General features: G+C 38.9%; 1 long non-coding RNA gene and 1 gene segment (V, D, J or C); both read right to left on the reverse strand.

The window, feature by feature from the left end:
* Positions 1-3616: 3616 nt before the first annotated feature.
* LOC139704563 (uncharacterized) lies at positions 3617-4141 on the reverse strand. The gene is made up of 2 exons (XR_011706432.1): positions 4037-4141; positions 3617-3908 (listed from the first exon to the last, which is right to left on the reverse strand). It is a non-coding gene; the product is annotated as an uncharacterized lncRNA (long non-coding RNA).
* A 9316-nt stretch (positions 4142-13457) lies between these two features.
* LOC114099165 (probable non-functional T cell receptor beta variable 23-1) lies at positions 13458-14058 on the reverse strand. The segment is given in 2 exon segments: positions 13458-13846; positions 13953-14058. Coding segments are annotated over 2 exon segments (423 nt in total).
* Between the last annotated feature and the right edge of the window lie 3548 nt (positions 14059-17606).

Raw genomic sequence — 17606 nt, forward strand, 5'->3', positions numbered from 1 at the left:
CTCTGAGCATGAACTCAAATTACTAAACATTTCAACTAAATATATTTTAAAATCCATCCCAATAGATGGATATATAAGTTTGTGTTCAAAATTGAAAAATAAAAACAACAAATATGTACATTCAGACACATTTTTACATGTCCTCTGCCTTAAAACCCAGACTCTATTAAGGAAGACAGGTTTCATTTCTCCTGCGGTATGCTCCCATGAATATTTGGGATTATGGTTCATTTTCCCCTTGTTCTCAGTCAATTATATATTACCATGAAGTATTATTATCAGATAAAAATTGTTACATATACTTCTATGTATTTTTGGTCTAGTAAAATACCCTCTCTCACTTTCCACACTTCTCCTTACCAAACATGCTTTGTTTTAAAAAATTTGTAAGTGGGAGGTGTGAGGGATTTAAATACCATGTACCAGAAGTTAGAAAATATGATACTTGGAATAAAGTCTTGAAGAACTACTTGGTGACTGCTCCTCCCTCCATTGTATTCTATTATTCCTCCACTGAGCTAGAAATTGTACCAAGTTCTAGGAATGTAAAATTAGAAGGAGATCACTCTTAATATAAAGAATACATTGTCTTTTGAGAGCCAGTATAAAAATAATCATAAAAAAACATAACCACAGTACTTCAGGACTACATAAACTATGCTAAATCTTTTCTGTCCACAAGAGTCAGAAAAACTCTATGGATCACCTTCTCTCTGACCTGTAAACTGAAAAATGGGTACAAGATACTCAGGCAGTCAGAAAGAGCTCCGTTTAGATATAGGAAAGAGTGTTTGCAAGGGTGCAATGAGCAATTTAGTGTGGTCTATTCAGGGAAATAGAAGAAGTTCAACTGCACCAGAACCTACAGAGCTGGAGTGAATGTGGACGATGCAGCCACATTTCTACCCAGAGCAGTGTTCACAAAGGGTTTCACATAGTATGTGAAATATCATGGTCACAGTCACCCTGGTGGCAACATGGAAGCAGCGAGGTTAGAGGCCAGCACACCAATGACAAGGCCTCTTATCGTTTCCTCGGTAACAGATGATGAGGATCTGCGCCAAAGCAGAGACAGTGAGGAGAGAAGCAGCTGAACCACGTGAGCACATGCATTGGGAATGGATGCTGACAGCCCTTTTGGTAAATTGCTTTGGTTAAAGGGACTGCTCCTCCTTGTCAAGTGTGTGGCCTCAGTGAAATGATGTGATTGTCCAATGACACCGTTGCAATGAAAATGGGCATAAGACCTGTCTCCCTGCCACAACTTAGATGACTCTAGGGCGGTCAGGCTTTGGAGCTCCCTGTAGGGCCAGCAAAGCTTTTGTGGAGGCTGTGGCACAGCCCAACTCTTCGCTGTGCCCAATCCCACTTCCTGTCTTTCACAGCCATCCATGTTGACTGCAGGGCATTTTTCCAGTAACTCCTCTGCACATGCTGATCTCCCTCTGTCTCCCCAACAGAGCAGTTGCGTCAGGGCAGTAGAGTAGGTTGCAGATAAGTACCCAGAGACCACGTGAAAGACATATGGTTTATTGGAGAAAGTATAGAGGAGGTCAGAGACTGCTTCAAGAAGAGTTCAGTGGCAGCAGGCTGACAGCACCTCTGTCCCTCAAGGGATTCACCAAGAGTGCCTCTTCTCCCTCAGGGTGTTTTTATCCAGTGCCAGTTGGCTGGATGAGTGACTTATATCCTTCCCACAGAGTGCCCTCAATTTCACACCTGTCCCCACTCAGAGAGGGGTTTTATATGTTAGCTGCAGAGGCAGTGACATCATAGGTCTCAGCTTGCTTGTTTGACTGACCACAATCCCAAGGAGCAACCTTCCTGATGTATATGCAAGAGAGTAGCTTTCTAGAATGACACTACCTCGCCTTAGCTTCCAGTGTACATAAGAAAAATTCAGTGTCCTTCAAGATGATTCGTATCTGGACTTTCCAGCCCAGGCTTGCTCTCATCGTTCCCTTTGCTTGCCTAGGGTTTTGACCACAGAAAGGATCATTCAAGGGCATGGTGTCCTTTTACTGTGTCCTTTGCTTTAGGGACAATACACCCTGTAAAGTCAGTTTTGTGAGAACCCAATCTACAATGACGTATGCTATAAAAATGATAGTTTTGGAAACTGATTTAATGTGAAAGCTAAGAGAAAAGAAGAGCCTAGAATGATTGTTCCATTCACTGAGACAGAAATACAGTGCCACCAAAACGGGTGCACGTAGAGTTGGAGAGACGACAAATTCAGCCATGAATTCTTTGAGTCACTTATGGAGCGTCCAACTCTGAGTGCCCAGTGGACATCAGTTAAGACCATGACAATGGCTGAAAAAGTTGAGGGGAAAGTATTTATACAGAAAACAAAAAGAGGACAGATGGAAAATTCTAGAAAATATACTAGAAATATCCAGGAGCTAATGAAAAGGAGTAGTTAATAGCTTATGAGAGAAGAATTTCTACTATAGCTGAGAAGATTGAAGGGGAGTGTATGGACAGCAGGGAGGAAACTGAGGAAAAATACTTTTTTATTTTAAGGGAGAAATTAGATGAGACAGATCCCATAAGAGACTAATAGAAATAAAAAGGGTGACATTATTTTATATGAGAATAGGTAGAAAGTGAAAAAAGTCAAATACTATTTGCACAGTCACCAAGTCCTGTGGTTCTTTTGCTGAATAATCCAGGTTCATGGGCAAGAAGAGAAAGCACATGAGGAAAGACTCTTAGCAAAATGTTCACACTATGCTCTGGCTTTATCCTGTGCTTCTGTGCCTGGACTCACTAACCCCCAGGAGGGACCTCAATGCAGGGGAGATGGGGGTTCATTCCAGTGTCTGGATAGAAAGAGCATCTCCAAGTTCCTGGCTTTGGTCCCATGTGGGCCAAGGGAATTCTTCTGAAATTCAACAAATACAGATAATAATACAGATAACAATTAAAAGTCTACCTAGTCTTTCAGACTAAAATTAATCTCATCGGAGATTATGGTGTGGGGCAGTAGATGAAGAATTACTTTAATAGACCATGATCTCTACCACTGCACCTTCTGAATCAGATTTAATAATAATTAAACTTGGAGTAAAGCTTTAGAAAGCAAATAGTTCTCAGTATAAGGCCAAAAAGTCTAGAGCTGAATGGTGAAGCTGTGCTCAGAGGACCCATGACTGAGAAAGGGCACACAAGGCAAAGGGACTGTCAGCGGAGAACAGAATGGAGTGGGGGACGTTGCAGGGTGGATGGATACAACAACAAAAGGACCAGAGAAACCACATTGTATTTGAGCTCCTAAGAAATGCTTGCATTGCAAATCACGAGCCATATCAAATGCCTGGGTTCATTCCCCTGGAAGGTCACAAGTGGATAACCCCTCTAGATAGATAGATAGAATAGGCAGTGAAGACAGATCCAGTGTAGCCTGTGGCTTCAGAGTCATTATCTCACCTGGTGACATTGACCCAAAGTGGTCCTAAGCTCAATTGGGGGCTCACACTCAATAGGACCATTCAAGCTCAGAGTATCCCACAGCCCACAATCAGGAAGGCCTCTGTGCTCTTCTGACCAAATAACTCACCCATGTGCCTGTCTTTCTGTGCAGAGAGCAGGTGGCCCAGACACACTGTGTAAAGGAGAGCTGGCACAGAAGTAAAGAGCTGTCTGGTTGAGGGTGGCAGTCTCTACAGTCAGGGAGAATTTAGGCTTCTCTGTCCGAGAGGCACTGTACCCATTGGAGACCTCTCCTTGGCTAATGTCATTGACACCAATGGAGAAGTAGATCAGCCGTAGACCCTGCCCTGGATCTTGTCGATACCAGTACATTCGGTCATGACCCTTAGACTGAGAACATTCCAGCACAGTGCTCTTTCCTGTCTTTGTGATCCTTTTCCTTGGGGTCTGAGTAACGCCAGAATCCATGGACCCTGCGGGGAGGGGTGGGGAGAAAGACAGAAGCTGGAGACAGCTAAGGAAGGTCATCTTGCCACAGTCAGCTTCATCCAGGACCTGGGAAATTTAATGCAGGGATTTCCTCATCTCTTTCCAAACTTACCTGTTCCCAGGAAACATAAAAACACACAAGAGAGCACTGTGTAGCCCATGGCAGGGGGAGGCAGGAAGGAGGTGTGTCCAGCTCTGAGCACTGGGGAGACAGGGCCTGGCAATAGGAAATGGGAAGGATTCAGGAAGTGACATCCTCCTCCTCTCACTTGACTAGCCTCAGAGCCAGGTGCAGCCACACCCCTGCCCAGCAGGACCCAGCCCTCCCCTTCCCTCCTTTCTGCTTCAGGCAAAGGGTACTTTGGATTAAGTACTTAAACCTCAGTGGGTGAAGACAGATCCAATGCAGCCTGTGGCTTCAGAGTCATTATCTCACCTGGTGACAGGTGAGATATTTTTCTACTGATTCTTCTTTTCCAGGCTTCTCACTGACAATTCCAGAGTTGTCTTTCTCCCTCTCCCCTCGGTGTAGCTATTTCAGTTGTCCAGGGAAGCATCCTCCTCCTGATATGACAGACTCTTAAAGGAATCTGGTCTCGCTGGAATGTTAGGACATTTCCACCCCCCAACCCCCATTTATTCATTTGCTCTCAGTTCTAGGCAAACTATGAAATTTAAATAAGTTCTCTAAAATTCAAGACTTTTTATTTGTTTGTTTGTTTAAAGAGGGCAGAGTTACTAACTTTGTTCCAAATGAGGGTGATTCTAAGAGGAAAGTTGATAGTATTGAGCTCATACATTAAAGGAACAGAAAGATACCAAACTGATCCTGAGTTTAGTGTCCCCTGCTTCTCTGGTAAATGTTTCCTGGGTGCAGATCTTTACTGAAAATATTGGCCCACTGTAGGCAGGTGAGTGTTTAATGTGGCTTTCAAAGAAATTCACCTTCACTCATGATTTGAAATAACTGAAAATAGGCTAATAAAAGGTCATTTTACGATAACATAAAATATTCCTATTTTTAGGAGGAAAATGTTCCACATTTCAATAAAATAAATTGCTAGTACATCCCAGCTGCAGAGATAGTGTGAAATCTTGTCCGACTGAAGAAACAGCTGGCTCCTTGCCGCTTCAGGTGTGTGTCTTGGTTCTCCCTGGTGGCAGCCTACCCTAGTTAGTCCTCCTGCACATCAAGTTCACAGTCATTTTTGGTGGGGTTGGGGTGGGGGGGAGGGAGATTGAACTCAGGGTCAAACCACTGAGCCACATCCCCAGGACCTCCCCCCACCTTTAAAATATTTTATTTTGAGACATGGTCTCTCTAAGTCCTTAGGGCCTTGCTACTTTGCTGAGGTTGGTGTTGAGCTGGCGATCTTCCTGCCTCAGCCTCCAGAGCAGCTGGGATTATATAACAGTCTTCTTTAATTTATCTATTTTGAAGTTTTTAATTTATTTTATTTTTGATTGACAGGCAATATTTAATGTGGTGTTTTGATCTCTATAGACATTGGATAGTGATCAAATTATGTCCTAGGAAAATTTTACCTATTCTTAGGTCAGGATAATTATTTTAAGTGTTCCTCATTTCTGCATCGTGAACACATTCGAAAGCCTCTCTTATTTGGAAGTACACATTGTATGAATAATGTTAACTATATTCAACTGACTGTGCCATATTGCCATCTAACTGAGCTGATGACCTGTGCTGGGTTCACAAACTCTGACTACTTCAACAACTAAAAAAACAGCAAAGGAAGCACGCAACACACAGAAGTACCTTTTCAAAATCCGAGATGGCTCTCTGACCTTAGGGGTCTGTGGAAAGAGAGAGAGCCACCTGAATTCTTTATTCTTACATAGGGGAGAGACACAAAAGGGGAGTTCAATGAAATGTTTTTTCCATGTAAGGCAAAGGGTGAGGTTTCAGGGGGTTGAGTCTAGGATGTCTGGTGGTCAGTAGGTTGACTGGCATCTTGGAAGGCCACCCCCATCCCATGTGCTGTGTGATGATCAAAGGCAGAGCAACTGAAAGGGACACATACGTGCACAGCTCAGACAGCGCAGCATCATCAGTCCAGTCCGCTTTGTGCACTCAAAATGCTCACAGCTCACACACAACCCGTGGCTGGCTTGCCACATCTCCACATTCCCATCGCTCAAATAAACATTTCAAACATATACACAGTGGACACAGTTGACGAAGGGGACACCACATGCCTCCATTATCCAGACTCTATAATCACCCACTTGTGGCCTCACTTGTCTAGGTACTCCACTCCTTCTCCCTCTCCTGTGTTTCATTGAAGTCACTGCTTTATTTAGGAGTGCCGAGCACACTTCACAGCATCTGCACACATTCCACATGGTATCTTCCAGTGACCTCTCCCTTCTTCCCTCCTAGTGCCTTCTATAAACAACTCCAAGAGAAGCATGGATTTACTCCAGTGAATTGCTTTTCCAAGGGTTTGATTAATACAGGATAATGAAAATGAGGACTACCATTTTTGGTTTGCCCTTAGTGTGAAAAATAGCTTTGTCCCTACCTGCAATTCCTAAACTAAAGATGCTGTGTTGCTGCCCCCTGCTGTATGGCGTGGTGTGGGTGAAAGTGAGATTGGGGAGCTGTTCTGGGAGATCACACCAGATGCGAGAACAGAGGACTCAGGTCTGGTGGGTGAGAGGCCATCCTTCAGCCACTCTGGACAGATGCATGCAAGGAGAAGCAGAAATCATTCTGGGAGCAGGATCGACGGCCAAGGGGGAGAGAGATGGTTAGCAGAGGAATGGGTGGAGAAGACATGGGGTAGGATCAGATGGGCATGGAATTGAAAAAGACCCCAATTAATGGACAACCAAGAGAGTTTTAAATGGCAACGGCCAATATTTCTCCTCCTCTGGGTTCATATGGCCCTGGAATCACATTTATAATCCATACATATTCCCTCTGACTGTCCTCCACCACAGGCAGAGGGCTAATCCAACATCATGTCCTTTGACAGCTGTTTGTTGTGTGTGGATGAGATCCTAAGGACTCTGGACACTCCCTTCCCCTCATGAGTGATTTCTCTATGTAGCACACTCGCCAGCACATAGGATGCCAAAGGAGAAACGATTATTTTACCCCTGGTGGGTGATTTCTGTGTCTAAGGAAATTCTGCCTATTCTCAACTCACAAGTTTTTCTTTTATTTTTCTTCTAGAATATTTATAGTTTTAGTTTTTTACAATTAGGTCTATGACATATATCATTTATTTTCATTTAGGATATTGGTTAAGAGTCTAGGTTCTTCTTTTTTTTCATCCAGTTGTTCCAGCATCATTTGTTGAGAGGTACCATCTCAATGTAGTGAAACTTCCAATCCATAAACATAATATGTTTCGTCATTTATAAATGTTTTCTTTAATTTTGCCTAGCCATGTTTTGTAGTTTTTCATTGAATATCTTTTGCTGAATTTATTGTTAGTTTGTTATTGATACTATTGTAAATATTATTATTTTATGGAGTTTATTTTAAAGTTGTATGTAGCTAGTAAATAAAACATGATTTTTAAAAATACTGACCCTGTGTCTTGTGATCTTGCTGAATTCACTATTTACAATTGTTCTTCATCAATTTCTTATTTTTCTATATAAAATCATATAATCTACAGATAGTGATACTTCTTCCTTTTCAATATTTTAAATTTTTCTCCCATTCCTGTTGCTTTAGCACACTGGATAAAATGTGCAATATAATGTTGAATAATAGCAGAGAGAAAACATCACAGCTCACTTCCTATTATGGAAGAAAAGTGCTCCACATTTATTATTAAAAGGACTTTAGCTATAAAGCTTTTGTAAGTAACTTCCATCAGACTGGGAAAGCTGTAGTAACATTTTGCCAAGTGTTTTCGAGTAAGTACTAGATTTTGCAAAATGTTTTCTCTGAAATGGTCAAATGGTGGTTCTTCATTATTCTACACTGGTTTCTGCCTGTGAAACCATTGTTTCTCCTGTACTTTTGGTGATTTTTCTTTATCATTATATACATATTTATGTATAAATATACACATGTGCAAACCCATACGTGTATACATACTTATTTGAAATTGACCTGTTTAATGTGTTGTGAAGGATTTTTTCATCATTGATCATAATGTTGTTCTGGAGAATTTTATCAGTTTTTTGCATTAGGGTTTTGCTGGCTCCATATAATACATTGTGAAGCAATTCTTCCTCTCCTAAATTCTGAAAAAGTTTATGTAAAACTGATATTTTTCTGTTAAGATTTTATAGAATTTATCAAGAAAGGAATCTGGGTTTGTAGTTCCCTTTGAGAAAATCTATTTTTAATGTTTCCATTTGTGCATTACAGTTATACACAATGTTAGGGTTTAATTTGACACAGTCACTTATGCATGGAATATAATTTGCTCTACTTCAGTCCCAAATACTTCCTATTTCCCTCCCTCTTACCTCTCTTATTTTCTATTTTCTACTCTACTGATCTTCCTTCTACTTAGTTACAGTTTTTAAACTGGTGCTTTATAGATAAACATAAAGGTGAATTCACTATAGTATATTCATATTCAAATTTGGCTTAATTTGGTGAATTTCATTCCACCTTTTCTCACTTTTCTTTCTCTCCCTCTGTCCTCTTCCTCTACTGCATGGTTCTCCCTTCTATTTTCATGGGATTTTCATCCCCCTTTTCACTAATTTTGCTCTGGCTTCCATATATGAGACAAAACATTCAATCCTTGATTTTCAGGGTCTGACTTATTTCATTCAGCATTATATTCTCCAGTTCCATCCATTTACCAGCAAATGTCATAGTTTTATTCTTCTTTATGGATGAGCTATACTCCATTGTGCACATATATCACATTTTCTGTAACCATTTGGTTCCATAACTTGGCTATTGTGATTTCACTGCTATAAACATTGGTAGGCATATATCAATATAGGATGCTGATGTTAGTTCTTTTGGATAAATACCAAGGAGCAGGATAGCTGATCATATGGTGGTTCTATTTCTAATCTTGGGGAGGAATCTTTGTACTGCTTTCTAAAGTGGTTATACTAATTTGCAATCCCATCAACAAAGTATGAGTGTACATTTTCCCCCAGATATTTGCCTGCATTCATTCTTATTTGTATTATTTATTTATTTTAAAAATATTTATTTATTTATTTGGTCCTGAGGATTGAACCCAGCACCTCATGCATGCTGGGCAAGCACCCCAGCTCCAGCCATTATTTGTATTTTTAAAATGTGATTATTCTCAATCCTTAAGAAAATACCATTCCTTCAGAAAATTCTTTATGAACAAAAAGCCAAGAAAAAGTACAGTAATAACTTATGCCAAACACTATACATCTGATATAATAAACTTTAAAAAGCATTAACATAGGCAATGTGAATATAGAATACTTTAAAATATTTCTATTGACATAGCTAAAACTTAAATTATATAAAGACAGATATAAATAAAGCATTTCCTAATGTGTTATGTCTCATATTATAGTGCATATTTATTTCTGTGATATTAAAATAGGGACGAATACCACAGACATCTTGCCTAGCAGTTCAAATATTCAAAGGGCCACATGATTTTTTTGAAAGTACAGTAGGAATTTGAAGTTACTATTTATATCTGTACCTTCCTATATTTTGAGAACATGCACTGTCACTATTGCAAGAAAAGAAAAGAAAAATATACTAAGGAAAAGACAAGAATCGGTTTGTTTATTAAAATCACACTCAATCTTCAGCAAAGGCAAGAAAAACAATTAGAGAGGATTTTATATCCTTGGCTTTTTGTATTGATACATAAACTTCAAGGAGGAAGGAAATTAATTGTCTATCACAAAATGCAGATATATACATCAAAGGAAAGTGTAATATAATCAATGGAACTTTCATATCAGAAAGGATTTTATTTACTTTGAAACACCCTTATTACCTCCTTTACATTTTCCTTTCTCAAATTGTTCAGATAATGTTCTGTGTACAATCTAAGACCATTCATTAGAAATATAGATTTTTTAAAAAGATGCTGGGAGCCATTAGTCAAGTAGGTATGACAATTTCCTTGCCAGCGTACCCCATGTTGCTGACATGTTGCAGCGACATTGAGTACGCTGGCAAGGAAATTGTCATACCTACTTGGCTAATGGCTCCCAGCAAAAAGACACTTAAAAACTTAATATATCAACGTGAACATAGTGGCATGTAAAAGGAAATGAAAATTAAATGTATACATATTTCCTAAATATCATTATTTGTATTCTTGATGATTGCCATTCTAAGTGAAGTGAAATGAAATCGATGTAGTTTTGATTTTCATTTGCCTAATTGCTAAGGATGTTGAACAGTTTTTCATATATATGTTGGCTATTTGTATTTGATTTTTTTGCCCATTCACTGGTTGGGTTATTTGTTTTCATGGTGTTATATTTTGAGGTTCTTTATATATTCTGGATATTAATCTCCTGTTGGAGGAGCAACTAGCAAAGCTTTCTCCTATTCTGTAGACTCTCTTCATGTCTCCTCTGCTGTGGAGATCAGTTTTAATTTGAGACCATATAAAGTTCTTTACCTTTCTTATTTCATCTTGAGTGAGTTTGGTAAATTGTGTTTTTCAAATAATTCCATTTCTATTTCATCCACATAGAATTTATTGTCATATACCAATTTATGATACTCTTTCAACATATTAATATTTATTGCAGCTGTATTCTCTCATTCCTTATCATAGTAATTCCACCCTTTTGATTATTATGGGTTAATCAATTTTATCAACAGATGAAATTATGACCATATTTTCCTCTAAGTCCTTGAATGTATTTTTACAATAGCTTAAAGATCCCCACCTGAAATTTCCAGGTTATGTTATTTCATGGTTGATTTCTACTGCCCACTTTTTCCATGTATGGGTTATATTTTCCTGTTTCTTCCTACATCTACTATTTTTTTTAAATTGAAGTAGCCATATTTATTCATATTCAGTCCTTATTTATTCTGCTCTTGCCATTTGGAGGCACAGATGGAGTGGACAGTAAGTGGTATTTTGTCTTGTAGTAAGTAAGGAGAGCCCACAGAGGTGGAAGCCATCTATAGCCATGGCTCAGGCTGTCACCACTGATGCCTCTTCTTTCCCAGTGCATCTCAGGAATGTGAAGGTCTTGAAGCATCTCAGCCAAACCCATTTGAGATGCTCCCTCTTGTCTGTGTCACTTTCCACAGAGATAGATGTTGACATTTGTTGACATTTTCCCAACTGCCTCATCTTCAAGTTTTTCAAGGAAATCTTGGTGTTGCCTTTCCTTGTCAGTATTCTGTTGTCTCTTTCTGTTGGAGGCACTTTCAATTTCCAGTCTCTATGATACTGACATTTGGTATGGCCAAGCTCTTGTTGATTAATACCACATCTGGAAATGCTATCCAAGTTTATTTTGTTGACATGCTAATCATTTGAGCGACAGTTGGTCAAATCAAATCTTCAACACCAGGTTTCCAGGATTTAGAGGATGTCCCAAATGAGAATTTCAAAAAGACTGTTTCTGTGTATCATTTCAGGTGTTTTCTGTGCTCCAACTTTTCTTGAGGATGTGTTTTTTCCACATTATTCCAGCACCAGCACTGCAGGTTGATTTCAGTTGCTGCATTCTCTCACAACAATCTCTTCTACCCATTTGAAGTAACAAACTTTGAAATGGCAATTCCAAAAACAGCTGAAATTCCATGTAATGTAACTGGAAGTTTTTTAGTCATCTTGTGTTTTAGTGAATGAACACAATTTTGCAAGCATCTGTGGAATGAAAATGGATCAGCTGTCAGACCAAGAAATTAATGGGATTGGTGATTACAGTGGATGGAATTTAGCCATAAAAAAGATAATGTCTATGCAAATATTAAGTCTTTAAGAAAATATGTAAAGTGTTACTGTCCCCTTCCTGTACCAGGCAGCAAAATCCAATTAGAAAAAAGAAAAGGAAAAGGTTTAATTTGAATCAAGTTGACCAAAACCACAACTAAAGGGAATATTTTTTTTCTCCAAGCATTTCTGAATGAGAAGTTCTGTTTTAGGGATGAAAGTAGTTTGGGGGGCAGCACTGACTGGAAACTTCCATGGTGCTCAAAGATGTGAGTTATAATGGAGGAGGTTGCTCTGGATGCCTAGGGATATGGCAGAGAGAGGTTATCTGATTCAGATAGTGGAGCTAATTAACATGCACCCACTCAGGAAGAGGTCATGTGCTTCCCCCATGCCCACCGGCTCTTTGAAATCTGACTGAGACTATGGGTGGCACAATATTAGGAGGTGACATTTTCAGTGTCTAAAATAAAAAGGGACTATTTAATACCTAGTATAAAATCATTGAGTAAACTATAGAGCTCCCAATAAAAATGGTCTAAAAATGAACAAGCCGTTCTGAGAACAGAAATGCAAGATCAACATCACATGAAAAAGTGGCCAAACTCCTTAGTGATCAGAAAAATGCAATTAAGAAAGGGAAAGAGAAAGTAAGAGAATAATCTAGCTTTCTAGATTGATAGCACTGTTCATTTTCAGGTTGCTGCTGATTATTAGGAATAGTGGTATAATATTTCCCTCTCATTAAATTCTTACTTTTATTTCTTTCACCTTAATTATTTACCTGCATCTTAATGATAAATACTGATGATGTTTTGGGAGAAAGCAAGAGAGATTGGGATCCCCTAAATCTACTCACACTGCTGGATTGGCAGCCATTTAGCTTGCTGGATAATGTCCTAAGGAGATACGAGGATATGGGGGGAAAACTTATGGCCTTGTTTGAGGGGTTGCAGATGTAGAGGGTAATTTAAAAAAAAAAAAAAACTTTCTGGAGAAATTTGGTCACATAAAGTAAAATAAACATGTAGTCGTCCATGTCTGAACAATCATGATCCTAGGCATATAAACCTACAAAGGGTCATGAAGGGATATATTCGAGTATTTGCAATGGTGGCAGGAAATTGGAGGATAATCAGGTATCTTTTCTCACAGAAGTGAGAATGGAGTACAGTGCATTATTTAGCAAGAGACTAAAATGCAATGTTTTACTCAGAGCTGAGTGAAAAGATCTAAGAGGAAAATAGCACCCATAATAAAATAACATTTGCATGATTTTAAATACACACATCCATGACTGAGCTGAGTGTTCTATGAGAAGGTCATGGCTGAGTCATGACTAATCCTTTCTTTCTCTTGAGATTTTTAATCCCAGGCTTAGAAAAAGTGGGGCTGACCTTATCAGTGGGGTGGGACAGTGCCAACCGGATTTATGATCTTTGGTGACCGTCTTATTCTCACTGTGAGGATTGGACAAAAGGAGAAAGACAGTGTGTAGAGAGAGAAAAGAATGAAGCAGAGCAAAGAAGAAAAAGAAGAGCAGCGGGCAGCAGCCCAGACCCTCCCCCAGGTGGTGTTCTTGCAGCATGGTCAGCCCATCCCTCCTAGGCTTCCCATGGCCCTTTGGCTTGTGTAGGCTCCGCTGTGGTTCATACTGGCTCCAGCTGATCTCTGTTACTTCCTTCCAACCTAATGCATCGCCTGCTTCCTGAGTCGGGCTGTGATGGGTTTATGCACCAAGAGGAACCAACGCTTCAGCGCTGTGGATGGACTGCTGGCGCAGAAGTAGAGGGCTGAGTCTCCTGCTTCAGAGGACTGGATTTCCAAGCTGCAGGGGGAGTTTTTGGGGTACTCAACTGTGAATCGCTGCTTGACCATCTCGATTTGCTCAAGAACTTCTCGGTTCAGAAAGTAAATCAAGAACTGAAGCTCTTTGTTGGGCTTCTGTTGATACCAGTAAACGGCGGTGTGTCCTGTGGTGGGGACACAGTGCATCTTTGCTTTCTGTCCTTTCGTTTTGACCAGATGTCCTGGAGTCTGGATGACTTCAGCAACAAAAGAACCTGCAAGAGAAGGAGGCAGAAGTTATGGACTAGCCCAGGAGGGACCCCGGCTAGGAAAGAGGCTTGGATCCAGGACAAGGAGCTGTCTTCTGTGCTCAGGACTCACCTGCTCCCAGGAGACAAAGCACCAGGCAGCAGAGGACACTCGTGCCCATGGTCACATTGGAGTATTGAGAGAATGAGGCTTTTTCATTCCCTATCAGCGACTTTCTTGTCACATGATCCCTTTGTGACTCATAATCAAGGTGTGAGTGGTAAAACCCTCACGATATTGGAAGGAAAGCTTTCATCCTGATGTAACAAATACAACTGGTTTATATTTTATTCATGTGGAAGCATCGTGCAAAATTCTATTTTTACTAACATCAACCAGATAGACATATTTCAGAAAGTTTGAAAATAAGCAAAATAACAAAATAAAAACACTATACTACTGCTGAATAATGATTACACTGTGAATGCCTTAGTGAAAATCTTTGAAGATATTTTTTCTCTTTCTGTGTGTGTGTGTGTGTGTGTGTTATATTTTGACACATTTTTGGTTAAAATTTTTAAGTGTTCTTTCATAAACTTTTATTCCATTAAACAATCATCCTTCACTGTTATTGCATTTTTATCTTCTTCGCTAACTCAGTTTTTATTTAAAGTTTCACAGTGTTCTCATAAATGTCCTTTACTGCTAATTTGCTCAATTTCTAGCTCAAGGTCGCGCATCGTTTCTGGCTATCATCTTTTAGTATCTAATTAAATTTTAGAATAACATATTCCTGCTGTTAGTGTTGTTTTATGATTCTGAGACTAGCCACTGCTTTGGAAATACTTTACGTTCTAGCTGTTTCTGATACATTTGAGCTTGCTCTTTTACGACATTTATTTTACATGATCTCTTTTTCTCTTCCTTGATTTCTGTCATTGTCTATTTAACATGGTGCACTTGTTTTTGCGTGTGATATTTTTTCTTATTTTCTTCTTCCTCTTTCCTGTCCCCATCTTAAGTAATTTTAAGAGCTTAAGTATTTCTGTGGATTTCTACTTACTCTCTGAATAGTTCAAAGAAATTGAACTATTCGATTTCTCCATGTTAAAAATGATATCGAATATGCAGACAAGAAGCTGATAAGATACCAGCAGAATGAACCCTGCAACAAACAACTTGCTAAAGGAAAAAGAAAAGTCACCAGAGTCTTTGAAGTCTCATGTTTCTTTCCCCAGATCCATTCCCATTTTCCAACTCTATGAAGTGTTCCAGTTTATCTTTCTTTGAGTCTCTGACATTTTAATACGTAGGAGTATAACTAAACAAATTCTATTTTATGCTTTAAAACTTTACAAGATGGGACAATACTGTACATTTCTGAAATGTAATTTTCATTCACATTTGTAAAATCCAGTCATTTTCGTTTTAATTCATTAATTTTCAATGCTATAAAATTCTTATAGTAACATACCATCATTTATTGATTCTTCTGTTAGTGTCCACTTGGATACTTTATAGTGTTTTCCTGTTACTGGAGATATTACACTGAAATTTTGGTCCTGGTTTTTATGTGTAAGATTTTTCTCTAGGAAAGAATTTCTCAAGTGTGAAATTGATGGGCAGTGGGTGCACACATCTTGAACTTCACTAAAAAATAACAAATTATTTTCCAGAAATGGTCTACCAATCCATATCCCATCAGAAATTTAAGAGGGTTCTTGTTGCTGCCTTGACTTGACAAAACTTTGTGTACTTTCTTTTTCCACTTTAGCTCTTCACGTGGGTGTGTATTACACTGGATTCTTAATTTGCATTTCCTCTAATTATGAAATTTAGCAATATTTCCCCATTAATGATAAATTAAATTTCCCCTTTTGTGAAGTACTTGTTTTTTTTTTAACCCATTTGTCTATTGAATTATCTTTTTCTGGTTGGTTTATGTAGAAACTAATTTATAGATACTTTTAAAAATTCTATATATTAGCCTTTCTTAAATACATAAATATAGATAGGGACAAGGATTTGGGATTGACATATATTCACATCTTTCTATATAACTAATCTTTTCACTGTTCAATGATTAGTGTTGATAAATTGCACATGTTAATTCTGATATAGCCATTTTAATCAATCTGTTCTTTAGTGGTCAAGAGCTTCAAGAAATCCTCACCTGATTTGAGAACATGAAGATGTTCTTCTATAGTATATTTTAGAAGCTTTGTAATTTTATTATGTTCATTTATTCTTTTTGTTGAAATTGATTTGTGATATATTGTGATAAGTGTCCAGTTAAATTTTTCTTTGCACAGATTCTCAATTTCCCCACTATCTTCTGTTGAAGAATCTGTGATTCCACCTCTGCAGTCCACCTCTGTGCATGTGTGCACACACACGTTTTCCCCACAGGTCTGTCTGTGTGTCACTGTTCCTATATTATTGTGGTCTTATAATAACTCTTAAGTTGGTTAAATAGGATCCTCCCACCTGCTTCTTTCTTGTCGGAGCTCCTTAGCTAATTTGATCCTTGGTAGCTTCATATAAATCTTAAATTCAGTTTATCAAGTTGTATCTAAAACCTATGGGGATTTTAATTGGATATATTTAATATATAAATTAATTTCTAAATCTGGAATTTTTTTAAAAAAATTGACTCTATTCACCCCTAAAGACAAGGTATATTTTCATTTATTTGAATCACCTTTAATAGCGACCCACATGGCTTCACACTTGTTTTTTCCAGAGAAAACTTTGAGTTCATTTTTTTAGTTTTCTCACTTTATTCCCAGGTTGTGCTCATTTGTATCTCTGTTTACCTTGATGTTCTAAGTCAGTTGCTGGGGCGTAGGTGTTTGGGTCTATCAGAGCTGCAAGCCTCCATTCCCTGAAGCACACCAGGTCGGAAAGACTCAGTGTGTTGCTCCCTCCCTTCCCCACACCTTTCAATGCAGCGGCACCCCTGCATTCTTCCTCTGCCACCAGCCACTGAGGGCAGAGGGCAGACATACCCTCACTTACCGAGGCCATGCATTGCCTGCTTTGGTGGCCTTTTGGAATCGTATCCAGGTCTCACATCTTTCTAAAGGCCTCATAAAGAGACTGCAGTCGAAAAGGTGAGTTCACTGGTGTAAACTAACATGTCACCTATGCAAACCTGTTGCTCAAGGTGCGTCTGTGGCTTCTTGACTTTACCTTTTTTTTTTTTTCATTTTCTTACAAGTATTAAAGTTAAGATCAACCTGGATTCTCACTCTTCTCCTTACCTTGTTTTTACATCTCCTACCTTGACTTCTCCCCACCCTCAGCCTTCTTTAATTTCCCAAAGAATCAGAATACTACAGTCCATAGATTCAACCACTTTCTCTCTGCCATCTAAGTCTATGTTCTGGAATTTGGGGGCCCCATTTTGAATCCCATATATGTGAGTTCTGTGGACTCTAAACCTCTCCTCTAGTTCCATTGCATCTTATTCTCCCATCTGTAAGGACAAAATCCTACTCCCAGTTTTCATCTGATTGTCTCAAAGACCCCTGAAACCTTTTGTCCCAGATGGGAATTGCTACTTTCAGCAAGGTCTAGTATTGTTTGACTTTTGTAAGGGACCAATGTTATATGGAGGCAATTAAAAAATTTCATGGATTCCCTGTCTACTAATGACAATCCAGTATTCCTCTCAAGCTTCTCTTTTGAGCAACAGGCTACAAGGGGCTTCCACACTCATATCAATGAAACCAGAATCTCAACTTGTTTAAAAATGCATTCTACCTTTTCAAATTTGTTCCATTG

The sequence above is a fragment of the Marmota flaviventris genome, chromosome 1 (assembly GCF_047511675.1).
Source record: "Marmota flaviventris isolate mMarFla1 chromosome 1, mMarFla1.hap1, whole genome shotgun sequence".
Taxonomy (NCBI): domain Eukaryota; kingdom Metazoa; phylum Chordata; class Mammalia; order Rodentia; family Sciuridae; genus Marmota; species Marmota flaviventris.